Source organism: Protopterus annectens, chromosome 12.part0 (assembly GCF_019279795.1).
Source record: "Protopterus annectens isolate FY-2018-M chromosome 12.part0, PAN1.0, whole genome shotgun sequence".
In the NCBI taxonomy this organism is placed as follows: Eukaryota; Metazoa; Chordata; order Ceratodontiformes; family Protopteridae; genus Protopterus; species Protopterus annectens.
The window spans coordinates 192672977-192691767 of NC_056746.1; the positions used below are offsets into that span (position 1 = coordinate 192672977).

Consider the following 18791-nt stretch of genomic DNA (forward strand, 5'->3'; position numbering starts at 1 on the left):
TGGAACAGTATTTTATTCTGAGCAATGAAAACACTTTACCAACTACTTCAACTGTGATATACTGTTATATTTCTTTACAACATTTTTCTTTCTGTTTGTTTGCAAATTAAACATGTTTGCAGCATATTCATCTTGTCACTAGTACTGAAGTATGCATACATAGCAAAAAAAAAAAAGATGAACTCACCTTTAGGTAAGTGACAGCAAAAATGATCCAGCCTCCAGCAAGGAGTGTGATTATGCTGATGGTGACCATGTCCGGTGTTATGGACTCTACAAAGACTTCTGTTACATCCTGTTTTGTGTTTGGGTCCAGTCGCTGATGATCACTACTTTCTGCTGGCTGGTCTTCAGCTTCATTTAATGTGAAAAACTACAAATAAATTAGTACATTTTTTCAGCAGGACCCTGTGAATTTTGGAGTGTGACTTTAACCTAATTCTGTTATCATGCTGCGTGACACAAAGATAAAAAAAACTTCACTAACAGTAGCTTGAAAGCAACAAACTTCTTTCATAGCCCAGTGATACGCAAGACATTTGATTCAACACCTTTACTTAGACATCTACTGTTACTTTGTTAAAAAGCCATAGCTATTTGATGTTCATAGGTTCATAGGTATTTACTAGGATAATGACCAGCAGGTCCTTTATAAGCCTAACTGTGCAACCTAACCCAATTGTGTTCCTATGCATTATAGGTGTTTATTGGGGCTAAGTTAGGAAGCTTCTAGAGATTATGTGGGAGGTATGTTAGTTTGGGCATTAGCGTCTGCCTCTATCAGAAACATGGGGACAAAATAGGCTACACTGGGATTTGAAGCCACACATAAACAAACAACATTTATACTGTCCTATTTATTTATTTATTGACATTTGAATACCAGGTAAGTCCAACTGGGTAAAAGCCCATTTTCAGTGCAGGACTGTGGAGAAAAACTCCAAATTATTACAACGCATTGTAAAAACAAATCATTTTACAATCTTCAAAAATGAAACAAAACATTTGCAGTTTAAAAGAATTATAACAAATTACATATAAAAGAGAAGTTATGTATTCACCATAACGTTCCATTTGTGTTGTCCATTTTCATTCTATCTTCAATTGTTGGGTTTGGATCCAAACCTCAGATCTGATTTGGCCGTTACTAAAGCTTGTGCTAACCAAAAAGCTCTCGAGCCTCTCCCTTACCCATAATGCACCAATCCCTAACATACCCAGATCTTGTTTGCTGATTTTACCTGAAGTATCTACCAATATGCATATATAAAAACACATACAAATATATATATTCTACAGAGGGAACTATACCTGGAAGTCAGTCATAAAGGCAGTGGTGTCCTTACAATGTTTCATTCTTCCAGAAGTTTGTTGAAACAAAGGATGGGGGTTGGTGGCCGGGAAGTTGAGGAAGAATGAAAATAGACAACACAGATGGAAATTTATGGTGAGTACATGACTTCTTTAACTGATGTTGTCAATTTTCATTCTATCCTCAACTAATGGAACAGAGTCCCCAACTACCTAGAACCCCAGGTGTATTCTAAGGAAGGATATTCCTGAACACAGTTAAGCCAAAAGCTGTTCTACCCCTCGAGACCAGATCCAGTTTGCAATGAGTGATAAGGGTATCAGGATTTGCCCAGGCTGCAGCTGCAAATATGTCATCCATTGAAGGTCTAGAAAGAAAGACTGAAAAAGTTGCCCTGGACCTAGTTGAATGGGTTCTTACAGGTTTTGGTAAGGTTAGACCCAGATTGTTATAGATAAATCTATAAGCCATTTGGTTAGAGTTACTTTTACCACTGTCTTTTCCAATTTCAAATCTGCAAATGAAACAAACAAGTGGTCTGTCTTTCTGATTTCTTTTGTCCTATGTAAATAAAAGTGTAGTTGTCTGTGAACATCCAATAAATGCAACATATATTCACCATTGTTTGTAAATTTAGGAAAGAATATTGGCAAATTAATGGACTGATTGATATTAGATTCTGACACCGCCTTAGGAAGGAACGATGCATTGGTTCATAGTGTAATGCTATCCTTATGAAAATCAAGTAGGGAGGTTCTGATGACAAGACTTGAAGTTCTGAAATTCTTCCAGCTGAGGTAATGGCCACTAGAAACACAGTTTTCCAAGTCAGGAATTTAAGGTCACATTTTTAATGATGGTTTGAAGGGGGGATGAATTAAGGCTTGCAGTACCAAGTTCAAATCCCATGATGGAGTAGAGTCTTTATACAGGGGTCTCAAAAGAAGAGTGCCTCTCAAGAATGCATTACAAAGTTTAGAACAGGTCACAGAAGAATTTTCAAATCCAATATGAAAATTAGATATTGCTTCCAATTGAACCTTAATGGTAGGGGAACTTGCCCCCTCATTAAAGATCAAAACTAAAAAATCCAGTATGTTATGTATCAGAGCTGAAAAAGGGTCAATATGTTTTGGTTGTGTAAGCAAATCCTTTCCATTTACTTGTATAAAGCTTTCTCGTTGAAGGTTCATGGGAAGATAAAAGTATATAATGAACAGGTGAAGACAGCATTGGTTGCCTGGCTATTAAAGGAATTGGAGAAACTAAACTGTTAGCTTGAAGTTTGAGATATCCGGATGAACCATGTTTGTTGGATGTGACAGGAGGTCTGGAAGCAGATCTGGTATCCAAGGTTGGCAAAGAAGATGAGGCCACAGGAAGGGAACAAGTAAGCAAGAAACCTAAGATATCAGACAGATTTGTAAGGGGAAAAAAAATCATCACTTATGTGATGAAACTCAAAAGCTACGGCTGACCATGTCTTTCGCGAAAAGTGGCAAACGAGATCTGGGTATGTTAGCGGTTGGTGCATTGTGGGTAAGGGAGAGGCTCAAGACCTTTTTGGTTACCACGAGCTTTAGTAATGGCCGAGTCCCAATCTGAACCCAACAACTGGGATAGAATGAAAACTGACATCAGATCATTGGTTAAGAATCTATACAAATTATATCACAATCATTTAATATTTAGAGAAATTTTTGACAGTTTGTAGAAAAATTAAGGGTGAATTAGTCTAATACAAACAGGAATTGCAATATGAAGTGAGGGAAAACAGGATTATGGTATATATAAAGAGAAAGTCAGGGGAAATAATTTGATAGACGTAAGGAAGTAAGTGAAGAAGGGAGAGTTATAAGGAATGAAAATGTACTTGTGCACATTTAGGGGTATAGTTTATCCCGGTTTTGGGCAAGAAGAGAGACAGTCAAATTCTAGACAGGAAATCTTTCAGAGTGGCACAAGTGGTTGGTAATAAACCTACCTTTAGATATAGGAACAGTAAAAACCTGAAAAGATTATTATGCACTGAGAAAGTGGATGGTTCCAAATTAGATATTAGACAATTCTTAAGGTATGGGACATACGCATGTAATAGATGTAACATGTGTAGGTTTATTTCCAAGATCCAACCTTTTACGGTTCCGGATTTGGAATATACTTTTACACCACATTTTTATGCAACTTGTGAGTCCAAAAATCTAGTTTATTTAGCCACATGTGAAGCTTGTGAGGCATTTTATGTGGGACTGACATCTAGAAGACTCAAAGATCGTATTTATAATCACAATTATGATATGAAAAGAACTATCTTGACCAATGCTTTAGCTAAGCATAATTATATATTTCCTAACCATCATTTCAGGTTCAGGGTATTACAATTAATACATACAAATAAAAGAGAAGGCAATAATATGGGTTATCTTGAGTTGGTTGAGCTGAACTGGATCCTGAGATTAAGAGCGCATATTGAGCCAGGGTTAAATCAGGCTGGGAGGGTGGCCTAATGGTTAAGGTGTTTGTCTTACAAACACAAGGTGCAGGGTTTGAGTCTCACAAGGGAGAATTGGCTAGGCTTAAAAATGGCTCGCAAGGGCAGCTAGCTTAGTACTAACCTATGAACCTATGAACCTATGAACCAGCATTGGCAAGACGTAGATGAAATTAGTTCATATTTTGAATGTATATAATGAATTAATGAATAATTATTATGAATTATGAACTATGAATTGCTTGCCATATAACTACTAACTGATGGTTAATGATTTTATATATGCATATATTATATATATATATATTTTAAATTATGGTACTGGTCATGTATTTTTGTACTACAGGATATTTTTTAATTTTAATGAAACTTGAAGCAACTTATTAAGTTGTCATTTTCATGACAAGTAATACAACATACATATTACATGATCCGTTTCTTGGAATATATTTCTTAACACATATATTCATGTTTACTAATATATAGCTGTATTTAATAACAAGTACATCAATATTTTTATTTATTTTAGTAGAAGGGTATTCTGACAGAATTCCCTTTAAATACACATATTGTTGTAGTTGGATTTTGTGTTGTGTTCTATTTAATACATGCTGTATGTTTAAAAAGTAAGATGAAAAGTATGGTAAAAAGGAACCTAATTGAAGGACTAGTCAGTTAATTGATTGCACACAATGAATTCATTTTAATTATTTAATTAGTAAGAGTTTTTTTGTATAAATATGGATGAAATTAAGTTGATGTATAAACCTGAAGAAGCGTACCTTGGTAGTACGTGAAAGCGCTAGTTTTATAATAAACATTTTTCGTTTACAACATCGTGGTGACTTCTGACCAATTTTGTCTTTGTTGTTACTTGCCTTTTTGCCGGGAGTCTTTGGATGGTAGTATTTGGTCTTTTGCTGCTATTTTTACTATTTTGTTACAACATCTACCAGTGCACGATGGAACCTTCAACAATTGAATTGGACTATAATCCTGGAGTCAGGAATACTACTACCGACTGGAATAATATCTTTCATCAACGAGAAAACCCACTATTGAATATGGAACTATATCCTTCAACTGCTACTAAGAAAACAGGTACTGTGGAGAATTTGCAGGAATTCTATAATGATTTAAGACAACTTGAAAATGACTTATATAAATTACACAGATTTATTTGGCAGAGAAGATATTTAGAGGCATGCCTTCATTTTAAAATAATACCTCGAGGCATGCGTATATTATGTATGCCCAGCTACGGAGACAGCCACCCTGAACTCTTGAGGAGATGGCAGCAGCTTAATATAGATTTTAGTACTCAGTATATAAAACTATTAATTGATTACTTTTCCCCCATTGAGTCTGAACTGGTTACAAAAGTGGAAGCGCTACATCAAGACATATTGCATTCCTATAAAGGAGAAATATATGACTGTAAAATAGATACTATGTTTAAACAAGTCGCTGCATATAGCGAGAGGCTGGAACAACTAAAATATAAAAAGCTTAGAAGGGACTATCAAGATTTCACCACCGGACAAATTTTTGTTTGGCCCAAATATAGTAATGCATCTAATATACAACGGCATGAACCCACTAATACGAGCAATCATACTATTGGAACTATGGAAAGCGGTGAAACTTCAAATGATGGGAACACGGTGATGACATCATCTACTATCGTCAATAGTGACAGTCAGCTACCGGTTAGTGAAACGCCACCATGCAACCAGTTAGCCCTGAAAGCAACACTTCCTTTGGGAGCGAGACCGAAACTTGGGGCGAATGCAGTACCAGGTGCTTTTTTACAACTACCGGTACAATACAAAATCAGGGCAACAACACGTTCCCAGAGTCGGGGGAGAGGAAAAAGGAAATATTCAGGTGAGACCCTGGAACTGAGACGGAAGAACAGGAGTTAAAGAAACTTATTTTCAATCTCTCAACACGAGTGTTAACTACAGATGAAGAAGAACTATTGAATAAGGGATTGTCCTTTATCCCTTCCCAAGGAAGTAATCTTTCGGAACTACTGGTTGACTTGCGCTTATTTGCAAGAACTGTAGCACTTAAGGTACATTTTAAAGATGCTCATACGTCGTGTTCTAATGTTAATATTAATAATAATTATAGGAATAAGAGTATGTTTATTCCACCTTTTCCGAATAATGTTGAATGTTTTGTAAGGTCATGTGAAAAAGATCTTTATGCATATTATTCTGAGGATAAACATAGGAGAGTATTTTATAACTTGAATTTTAATATGAAATCATGTCTTAGGAGTTTACAAAATGCAAAAGAATTAACTTTTAAGCCAGCAGACAAAGGTGGTGGAATAGTATTGATGGAAACTTCTATGTATATAGAACTGATGTTTGAGATGCTTAGTGATGATTCTGCATATAAATGTATAGAGAGAAAGGATATAACACGTATTGTAAAACAGGTACAAGATTCTCTTTACGATCTTTTGATGTGTAGACAGGTTGACAAAGACTTATAAGAATATCTACTTATAGATTTTCCCCTTATACCTGTAATAAAAGGCCTCCCTAAGATACATAAGGGAGTTTTTCCGCCTCCCTTACGCCCAATAGTATCAGAAGAGAAATGGGTGACAGAAAAAATTTCTATTTTTATTCAATCTAAGCTGGGACCCTTGGTTGGAAAGATACCTGCTATACTGAAAGACACTCATGGGCTGTTGAATGAGTTACAGAATGCAGCCATTACCCAGGATATATCTCCATACACTATTTTGGTATCGATGGATATCAAGAATTTATTTACAAGTATCCCTAACGATTATGGGGTAGAGGCTATTAGGGAATTCTTATGCATGGATGGAACATTTGATAAGGCCTGTCAAACACTAATATGTCACAGTTAAAATAAAGTAGCGCTCACAAACACTCTCGTGCCCTCAAAGTAAGCAGGATAAACAATTCAAAAAAACTGACGGCACAGTGGGCGAGAGGTATATACACAAACTTCTATGACCATAACGTACGAGCATAAATATATTCCATGCAGATACACCGCTGCTGGTGTTACATTAAGTCAAAACGTCAATGTCAAACTCCGTAGAACAATAACTTGTCAGGTACAATAGAAATAATCCAAGCGTTCAACGGACAATATTTTGAACATTTATTGTAGCAAACTCGGCAAGCGCTTTCGACTAGGTCTTTATCAAGCCATTATAAATCAACCAGTCATGCACTTATATTTATAAATAATGTGTTACAGCTTTACATAGGTCATATCCTGTTGACATTAAAGGTACAAAGTCATAAAATCAAAAAAATCATATAATAAATGTGCAATTATAGAGTATTCATTCTATTTCATACTCATATGCACAATTCATAAAAAATTATTTAGATATAATGTTTAAAAATGTAATTCATATCTTATTTGGACCTTAGTATAAGGCAGTGAAATATACTTATATACCCTAGTGCTACAGCTAAGCCCTTTCTAAATTATATAAAGTATAATTTATTCTTGCTTTAAAAATGTATATATAAAAATGATAACTTCTTGTTTGTAAATGTGTTAGATAAAATCCATAGAGTGTATTAATTTTAATATAAGTTATTTAAAATAATATTTTAATAAAAAATATATAATAAAAACGTTTAATATAGAGTATAAATAGCTATATTAATATATAAAAGATATAAAAGAACCATAGTTCATGTGTATATTGTATTCACCTTCACATGATTACATATAGAATATAGATGGTTACATATACATGCCATACAATTCTCAGCATCACATATAAAAGTAATAGAAACATCACAAACATCATGAAATATGTATAATACATATAATCTCACACATTTAGGTTGGCGTAATTCTAACTCTCTTGTATTAGGTGTGGGACTATTAGTAAATGTATAAAAAGTGTATAGTTACAAGCTTATGTTTCGAGTAAATAGCTGAATAAGATCAACATATACTTTGAGCTTCCTAGCTTTAAAGATTGGTTACATTGATGTTCTGTCATTTATGTTACAAAATTATGTTTCAAATAAATAGCTGAATAAAGTCAACCTATATCTTTGAGCTTCCTAGCCTTAAGTATTGGTTTAATTGATACTCTATCATTTTTTTATCATTTTTATATATACATTTTTAAAGCAAGAATAAATTATACTTTATATAATTTAGAAAGGGCTTAGCTGTAGCACTAGGGTATATAAGTATATTTCACTGCCTTATACTAAGGTCCAAATAAGATATGAATTACATTTTTAAACATTATATCTAAATAATTTTTTATGAATTGTGCATATGAATATGAAATAGAATGAATACTCTATAATTGCACATTTATTATATGATTTTTTGATTTTATGACTTTGTACCTTTAATGTCAACAGGATATGACATATGTAAAGCTGTAACACATTATTTATAAATATAAGTGCATGACTGGTTGATTTATAATGGCTTGATAAAGACCTAGTCGAAAGCGCTTGCCGAGTTTGCTACAATAAATGTTCAAAATATTGTCCGTTGAACGCTTGGATTATTTCTATTGTACCTGACAAGTTATTGTTCTACGGAGTTTGACATTGACGTTTTGACTTAATGTAACACCAGCAGCGATGTATCTGCATGGAATATATTTATGCTCGTACGTTATGGTCATAGAAGTTTGTGTATATACCTCTCGCCCACTGTGCCGTCAGTTTTTTTGAATTAAAACACTAATATGTGTTTTACTAGAACTAGTTCTGAATAATAATACATTCTTATTTCAAGACAAGATATATACACAAGTATGGGGAGTAGCCATGGGCACTCCCTGTGCAAATTCTTACGCTAATTTAGTGATGCATCAATGGGAAAATAGGTTCCTATTCAGTAGTGAGTTGTTCAAGAACGTCTTATTGTATAGACGTTTTGTGAATGACATATTAATATTATGGAATGGAAGTGAAGATTCACTCCTAGAATTGGTTTCATATATGGAATCTACCACTGATTTTTTGAAATTTACAGTAGAACAATCTACTACTAAAATAGATTTCCTTGATGTTACTATCTTAAAAGAACCAAATGGTTCCATTTCCACTACTATTTATAGGAAACCATGTTGGAGAAATGCCATCCTCCATTACAATAGCATGCATCCACGACATATATTTCGAAATGTGGTTAAGGGACAGTTTTTAAGAACATCATATTTGTGTAATAAGGAAGAAGATAGAAATTTACAATTAAATCTAACAAAAAATTTCTTTATGGATAGGGGCTATCCTCATACTTTGATAGAAGAGATAAAATGTTCCACCTTTGATACTGAATCCAATGTTAATATGAGACGAGGGGACTTATGTGCAAGATCTTAAGGTACATCAGTATGGTACAAAGATAGCCTTTACAACCAGATATACAAATGATATTTATTATATCAATAACATCATTAGAGACAATTGGAAGATCTTGCTATTGGATACACATATAGCACAAGTGGTTGGTAATAAACCCACCTTTAGATATACGAACAGTAAAAACCTGAAAAGATTATTATGCACTGAGAAAGTGGATGGTTCCAAATTAGATATTAGACAATTCTTAAGGTATGGGACATACGCATGTAATAGATGTAACATGTGTAGGTTTATTTCCAAGATCCAACCTTTTATGGTTCCGGATTTGGAATATACTTTTACACCACATTTTTATGCAACTTGTGAGTCCAAAAATCTAGTTTATTTAGCCACATGTGAAGCTTGTGAGGCATATTATGTGGGACTGACATCTAGAAGACTCAAAGATCGTATTTATAATCACAATTATGATATGAAAAGAACTATCTTGACCAATGTTTTAGCTAAGCATAATTATATATTTCCTAACCATCATTTCAGGTTCAGGGTATTACAATTAATACATACAAATAAAAGAGAAGGCAATAATATGGGTTATCTTGAGTTGGTTGAGCTGAACTGGATCCTGAGATTAAGAGCGCATATTGAGCCAGGGTTAAATCAGGCCTTAAATATAAAACCAGCATTGGCAAGACGTAGATGAAATTAGTTCATATTTTGAATGTATATAATGAATTAATGAATTATTATGAATTATGAACTATGAATTGCTTGCCATATAACTACTAACTGATGGTTAATGATTTTATATATACATATATTATATATATATATTTTAAATTATGGTACTGGTCATGTATTTTTGTACTACAGGATATTTTTTAATTTTAATGAAACTTGAAGCAACTTATTAAGTTGTAATTTTCATGACAAGTAATACAACATACATATTACATGATCCGTTTCTTGGAATATATTTCTTAACACATATATTCATGTTTACTAATATACAGCTGTATTTAATAACAAGTACATCAATATTTTTATTTATTTTAGTAGGAGGGTATTCCGACAGAATTCCCTTTAAATACACATATTGTTGTAGTTGGATTTTGTGTTCTATTTAATACACGCTGTATGTTTAAAAAGTAAGATGAAAAGTATGGTAAAAAGGAACCTAATTGAAGGACTAGTCAGTTAATTAATTGATTGCACACAATGAATTCATTTTAATTATTTAATTAGTAAGAGGTTTTTTGTATAAATATGGATGAAATTAAGTTGATGTATAAACCTGAAGAAGCGTACCTTGGTAGTACGTGAAAGCGCTAGTTTTATAATAAACATTTTTCGTTTACAACATCGTGGTGACTTCTGACCAATTTTGCCTTTGCTGGTTTTGAAAGATGGGAGGGTATTCACCTGATGGATACAGGTAAGAAGTTTCAGGCCTTATCAACATTGTATGAGTACAGACAATGCCCACCAGATTCAACAGGTTTGTAGACAGAGAGGAGTTTTTTGTCACTGAATCTCAATGGCCAACTGGGCACATAGTTGTATAGAATTTTATTTAGTGCTGGACTGGCAGATTTATGCATTTATTTATTTACTGGCATTTGTTAACCGGGAAAGTCCACTGGGTCAAAAACCCACTTTCAGTGGAGGCCTGGGGAGAAAAGCTCCAGTTACAGCAATCAGAAATGCATAAACATAATGTAGATGTTCTAGTCTTTTTGCAACAACTTTTCTAACTAATGATAATACATTAAGTATAAAGTTTTATACAGTAGTATAACGTATACAATTTTTTTTTTTTTAGAATTATCATAATAAGATGTAAGAAGTACATAGTCAAGTTAGTTTTAGTAGTATACATAGAATATTTGTGTGAGTACAGGTATTAGGAAAAGAGAAGCAGGGAAAAAGAAAAAAAAAACAAAAAACAGAATTTATGATGGATATCCATGCAAATGGAGGCAGGATAATTTTATAGGTGATAAGAAGCTGTGTATATATGAGCAGATGATGCAGCTCTAATTTAGCCATTTTAGTGCTATACTGTGATAGGTTCTGAAAGGGGCACTTGCTGCAAATTTAGTAACTTTGTTATAACATTGTTCAAGTTTTAATTTTTGTGAAGCCTGAAGGTTAGTAAGGATGGGAGTGCCATAAAGAAGTGTGGGGAGGAGATAAGTAGTGGCAACAGTAGTTTTAGTTGCGTCAGTGAGAACGTTTTTGGCACAGTAAAGCATCCCTTGTTTTGATGATTTTTTCTTACGCAATTTTGTATATACAGATTGAATGCAAGATTATCATACACTATCCAACCTAATAATTTTTGCTTAAACATTTGAGGTAATGGACATAACATTTATAGCACATTTTTTTCTGACTCATGATTTGGAATGCAGGAAACTGCAGTTCTGAAGGTCTGATCCAACCATATGAAGTAAGGATAAAACTATTTAAACTACAAGAGGACTAAATAAGATGATGAAGTGCATATATAACAACAGGAAACTTGTACCTAACTCTAACAACAAAGAAACTAGGAGCCTGGAAAACTCAACACTGAATGAACTGGACATTGTGATAATTAGAATGCCAGACATGATATTAGCTGTACATTTGAATACAATAACTATTTAGACTGGCTAAAGGTAGCTGGGGAGGGTGGTATAACAATTACACTGCTGCCTTGCAGCTCTTGGTTCCTTGTTTTAAGTTCAGCTGGGATGTTTCCTGTGTGGAGTCTGCATGCCCTCCATATATCCACAGGTTTATGCCAGCTGCTACAGTTTCAGCTCTTGTGTCAAAAAGCAAGCTGACAGGTGAAATGGCAATCCTTTAAAATGTCTGTGTCTGTATTTGTAATACACTTGTATCCCATTCTGGACTGGATCCTGTGCAGGGGAGGCTCCAGCTCCCTTACAATCCAACACGGAAAAACAGTGGCGAAAAAAATTAATGATGAGGTAACATCTGCTGGTCTAAAAATCCAGTGCCAGTCCCTACTTAAGCTAAGTGTCGGGCCACAGGGCACTGTATATATTAATGTGTCACTGGTAGGGTGTTAGGTCACATGGTACTGTATGATTGAATGTGTCACTGGTAGTGTGTTAGGCCACAGGGAACTGTATATATGAATGTGTCATTGGCAGGATGTTAAGTCACTTGGTACTGTATGTATGAATGTGTCACTGGCAGGTGTTAGGCCACAGGGCACTGTATGTATGAATATGTCACTGGCAGGGTGTTAGGTCACAGGGCACTGTATGTATGAATATGTCACTGGCAGGGTGTTAGGTCACTGGGTACTGTATGTATGAATGTGCCACTGGCAGGGTGTTAGGCCACAGGGCACTTTAAGTATGAATGTGTCACTGGGAGGAGAAGTAATACATATAACGGCAAGAATTTGTGACCCTTCAGCCTTGCATCTGAACAGTCACATATATTCCATGGACACAAACTTGCAGAGATGCAGAATGGAGCACTTTCAGTAATGGAATTGCATTATTTCAGTCTGCACTGGTTCATATGGGTGAAAGGAGGGCTCTGTTGTTGTAAGCTCTGTGCAGCTTACCTTGCTGTGTATACATATGTATATATGGAGGGAAGCATGTATTCTGCTGTTTTGAATGGGGAGGGGGAATGCACTCAGATGAGGTTATTATGACTGAACAGGGTGCAGTGTTTTACACATGGTACAGAGTGATGCTGATATTTTATGCATTCTCTACTTCATTTTGATGTTGTGGACTTAAGCAGCTAAGTGGATAGGATAGCGGAAGTATGTGTCTATAAATTTAAATATTACCAGTATTGAATTCGGGACTCAAATTAATGGTCCTGAAATTTTGGTCAGATGTTGAAAAGACTAAATTCAAGAAACTGTTTTGCTGAAAGAAACTGTACCGCAGGTTCAAATATTAGCAATTAATGATGGTGGCATGTGTGACACATTTACCTAGAAATTGAGCACTGATAAGACTTCCTATCTCTATTCTCTGATCGATCACCAGAGATCCCACCAAAATACATAGTGTGAGGGTACAACTCAAGTGAAATCTCCTTCACTTCTAAACAGCAGACTTAAATCTATACCGATAAAAACAAACTACTTTCAAATATTTACCCCAACAATAATAAAGAAATTTGAATGTGAACAGTAATAACTAAGAAGGCAACATATTCAAATGTTGTTACCCACCCAAAACAAATCCGCACATTACTATCACATAAACAGTGAGTGGACACTGAAATGGAGCAGTCTTTCTCTAAGCCATTAATAAAATATTATTTCAGATCCTAAATTTGTTTGGTGACCCACACCCCAGGCAATCTTATTGGTTATTGGGATCAGAAAAAAGCCATATATGATCTCACCAATGTGCTTCCAACTATGATTACTTGCATCCCACATAGTGGTGACATAAAAAAAAAAAACCTTGCATTTCATATTTTCTTTTTAATTATCAATTCAGTTACTATGCCTCTCAACTGTTTAAACTCTGTATGCTCCATTGTTTATTTATTACTGGTTCCTCAAAAAGGATGAAGCTACCCTGCTTACAAAGATCAGATGAAGTGAACTGTGGAAATCAATTTTGGGGCTTTTAATGAAAATAAGTATTTTTGTTACCTTACAGTGTGAATATGGGCTTACTCTTATTTTTTATTTTTATGGCCCTCACTTTATTAGGCTTGTTATTACTGCATAGAGGTTTTATATACACACATTCACACAGTAGATGCACCCACATGTACATGAACACACACACATATACATATGTACATAGATCACTTGTGGTTGTCAGAGTACTGTTTTCCAGAATGCAATGCATTTTATTTGAATTAAAGTGACTGAATAAAATGCTTACTAAATACTTTTATTGGAAATGTGGTATTTGTCCAAGATCACAGAATACCAGGAAGAAGGGAGTGTTCCCTACTTCTCAGTACTGTGATATCTTGGATTTGATATGTTAAGCTAGTAGGGGTAGGGGGATACAGTCCCCACCCCATATGAGGGTGCAAGGAGAATTGCTCCATGCAAAAAATACTTAAAAGTTATTTTCACTCTGCTTGATTAGTCTGTTTTTATTTTTTGATAAATGGGATTTGGACAGAATGAACATCAATAATTTACCATAAACTTGAAAATACTTATCCTCATAAATGCTAAATTCAGGCCTAAAAAAATTGTGACTGAAGTAGTCTAAATAAAATTGTATACATAACACCTGCATCACAGAGTGGAGAAGGTGTTTCATTCGAAGGTTGCAAAGTCTAAAAGCAGAACTGTAGCTAGGTCATCTGACACTGTATAGTCCCACAAACTGACACCTTCTCAACTTAAACTTGAACAGTATAACAAAGACCAAAAAAACGAAAAAAAAAAAAAAGTTCTTCTGTGCACTACACCATCAATACTTGCTGATCGCAGCCCTCTAACAGCTTTTGCTCTTTGACCTGCCACAGTTACAACTCCACCTCAGAGATCAGATCTGTGTTTGGGTTCATCTGAAAGTTGGTATAGCACTTTGGAAATCGGAACAATTAAGTACCAAAGGCAAGAGGAATGCAGGAAGACCTAACCTCCTGCATAAATATATATACATATATATATGTGTGTGTGTGTGTGTGTGTGTGTGTGTGTGCACGCGAGTGTATATAAATGCACACATATACATATTACATAACTCTCTCTCTCTCTCTACATATATATATATATATATATATATATATATATATATATATATATATATAAACACACACTAGTATATATACATATATGAAGTCTGACAACTCATAGAAAATACAATCCTTTGAACAGCAACTGATTGAACATACCTTGTGAATCAGCAGCACACCAAAAAAAAAAAAAAATAAAGAACAAACATTATTTCTTGCACGGGCATGCACCCCTGCTAGTAAGAATTTGGTATATTTGGCTACATGCACAGCATGTCCATGTTTTTATGTAGGAAAGACCAACCATTCCTTAAGGGAACATATTCAAGAGCAATTGTATGAAATACGGAGTGCTGAAACTATGAATGCTTTGGCAAAACATGTCAGTGCTCATGGCTTATTATATTCCTTTAAGTTTCTGGTTTTGCAATTGATGCTCCATGATTTATGACGAGGAAATGTGAGGAACAAAACAGAAATGAATGAACTGAGATGATTGTTTCACAGGCAGACAAAGGGTAAGGTTTAAATGAGACTATATCTTTAAAACCTATACTGAAATCACATGACTTAAGCGATGTCTGATTGATACATTGTATATAAAAGGTTTGAATGTTGTATCTATGGTCTGTAGAAGGGCCTTTTTGGGTGTGAAAGCACTTGTTTACCTATTAAAGAGTTTTGCTTTTAGCCGTGCTGTTTAGTCCTCTTTTTCTTTTTACTGTTTGGTTACACGAGGACTATCTCTATCCATGTTCATGTATTTTTATTTTTTTACATTTTTGAAGCACTCCAGTGCATAGTTGTATGTGTGAATATATGCCACTGCACGAGTTTAAGCCTACCCCTACATATTGCATGTATTTGTTTTCTCCCTTTCTTAGCTATAAACTATCTCCAACTGATTTCAGTGCACTGTGGTAGCTACATAAGTTGGTTGTTGAATAAGGTTTAGGCAGTTTCCTAGTATAAATGGAGGATCTTGTGGATGTTTTATTTTATTCTATTTCTGAAGTATTTTTAAGGTCCACAAAGAGTTAAGCCTGATGCCAAGTCTACTTGCCCCAAGTGAGCTCATTTATTCTGTGATAATGGGAGCTGAGACACACTGGGTGTGCAGAGAGCCATGTGACCCATTCACTGCATAGGAATCCCCAATCAGCTTATCTATTCCATGGAAAAAAATCAGATGGAAGAAGTAGCTAGCTTGGTGGTCCTGTGGGGTGGTCTACCCTCTCCACTGCTGAAGCATCCTCCTTTCAGTGACTCTTCTGAACTTCACTATAGCTGCCCTCTGAGGAAATGCATGCCTCCACACACTGAAATCCCCTCAACTTACTGTGCAACTTACATATGGCACAGTAGGCTCACTATGTAGGAGCTCCATGCGGAGTGAAGAGCCCATGCTCTAGTTGTCATCCATGTGAAAAGCAACAGCCATCTTTCTCCCCCACTGCGTGGGGTCCAGCAACAGGCACTTGGCTCCCACCCTTCCTGCCAGCTCCTACAGGTGCCCGAGCCACTAATGGAACTTGATTCACCTGTGACACAGCCACAGCTTTATCCCTCTATGTCACAGAGCTGGTTGCAGTTCTGACGTCATTTAGTCATGTTTTACTAGTGCCTATTTTTTGTCTTATTTTAATAGCAAAATAAGGGTTATATGAAGTTATGATTTTCTAACTTTTTTAGCTAGTATAATCTAAGTTAAGATATTTAAGAATTCTGGACAATTTTGCTGGTGATGTCATTGTCTGACTGGGTAACTGGAGTTTCATGTTTTACTTATTTATTTTTGTTTATTTGATTTAATTTTTTTATTTTTTTATTTTTTATGAAATTTAATTTCTTGTGGCTTGATTTGGTGGGCAGACCTTCTTTTGGGGTTGTATGTTACTTTATGTGTACATTATGTATAGTTTGACTTTTTAACATTTTAGTAGAGTGGTGCACTGTTTTCCTAACTAATGATTGAACCAGAATGATGAGAAATACTTGATGCTAATTAGCATTGTGCTCTTTCCCCAGAAATGCCTGTAGTAAGGCATTTATGGAGCCATTCAAGTCACAGAATCATTCACCTGCATAAGTCACCTCAGACAGCCATGTTAATAAAAAATGGCAAAAACTCACATTCACCCTTTGCTTTCAATGGGTGAGATCTCATTAGAGGTAAGTGATGGGGAACTGAGTGGCAAGGTAGTGGTGGGGCAGTATGTGTGAGATTATATAGATGGATTGGTGACCTCAGGTGGGTGTGTATTAGTGTGTGTGTTTGCTTGTCTGTCTGTGTGCCTGTATTTGCTTGTCTGTGTGTCTTCTTGGCTAGTCTCAGTGGGGGGATAGGTAGGATGGTTGTGCTTGTGAAAGGGTGAGTGCGCCCATGAGTGCAATCGGGTAAGGGGGGCTCTATGTGTGTGTGGGGCTGCGACACCTGTAATATCCACTAGACTAAGGGAGGAGAGGGAATTAGTAATAATAAACGGAGAACACTTCAGCAAGGAGTTACAATACCATTTTATCCATTGTTTACTAGGTTGTATAAATATAGGAAGATTCCTTAAGACTTGAGACACGTGCTTATTAAACCTGTCTTTAAGGGAAAGGACAGGAAAAACTTGGAGTCATACAGACCTTTAAGTCTATTTTCATTGTTGTGGAAAAATTATGGAGAAGGTAATATTGGATAAGTTATTGTCAGAACTGGAAAGGTTGGGACTTGAAATCACACATCAGCATGTACATGTTGAGAATACATCTATTACCACCTGTAACATGATATTCTATAATAACATAATAACAGCTATGAATGAAAAATGTGCCATGATGTAATTTATATAGACTTAACTTAATTTGACAGGGTCTGATCAATAAATTAGAACAACTAGGTATTGATGTACTCTTGATAAAATGGATAGCTACATGGCTTACAAATAAAACACAGCAAGTATCATATAGCAACTGGACAGGTGAAATTCTTGGTTGCAGACAGGGTGTCCCACACGGCTCTGTCTTAGGCGCATACCTGTTTAGATTGCATCTTTCAGACCTATCTTTCTCATCTGAGGTGTTCTACAGACAATGCAGATGACCTGAAATTGGTAAACTGATTACATGTGTTACAGATAAGGCAGGTCTGCAAAAGAACTTGACTAAATTGACCATTTGGGCACAGGATAATACTATGCTGATAAATACATCAAAAACTAAGTATATAAAATTTGGGAGACATAAACTGAAAGGTGAATATTTAACACAGCACATACTGACAAACTGTAGATTCATTTAAGGACCTGGATATATGGGTAGATCTAGCTTTGAGTTTTGCTAATCATATCAACCAACTGGATAATGATAGTTATAGACATGTTGTTGTTTGCCTTTCGGCTTTTCCCAGTTAGGTGTCTCCACAGCGGAACTCTGGTCTGCTAATGATTGGCAGTAGATTTTCATGAACGCCGAGGTGCCAGCTCGACGTCCAACCTTCAATGAAGGCACGCCCATTTACGCATGCCTTTTGAACGCCCACCCAACCTCGGGAAGGACATGCAGACTCCACACAGAAGGCACTTCCTGCACTCCAGCCTAGAATCGAATGAGAGAACCTCTTGCTGTGAGGCAACAATGCTACTGCTGCACCACCGTGGATGTAAGACAATGATAGTTATAGGCATATGGGTTGTATAAAACAATTTTTGAAGTCTAGGAAATCAGAAATGATGAAGTAATTGTTTGTCAATTAAGTCAGACCCAAACCTGAGTACAGAATAACAATATGGAAAACTTATAACAAAGCAAGCATGAGTAAACTGGAAAGAAGACAGAGGAAATATACCTAGGCCATCCATGGATGTGAAAATTGAAGTTATTATGAAAGGCTAAAATATCTGAACTTGTACACAATGTCTTACATAGATATTTAAGAGGAGATCTTATT

General features: G+C 35.4%; 1 protein-coding gene across 1 annotated transcript in view; it reads right to left on the reverse strand.

Annotated features, from left to right (window-relative positions):
- The window catches only part of ERN2 (endoplasmic reticulum to nucleus signaling 2), an 886535-nt gene that overhangs the window by 259542 nt on the left and 608202 nt on the right, over positions 1-18791 (reverse strand). Inside the window, exon 12 of the mRNA XM_044089233.1 lies at positions 188-373. Coding sequence (XP_043945168.1) covers positions 188-373 — 186 coding nt within the window. The remainder of the gene's footprint in view (positions 1-187; positions 374-18791) is intronic.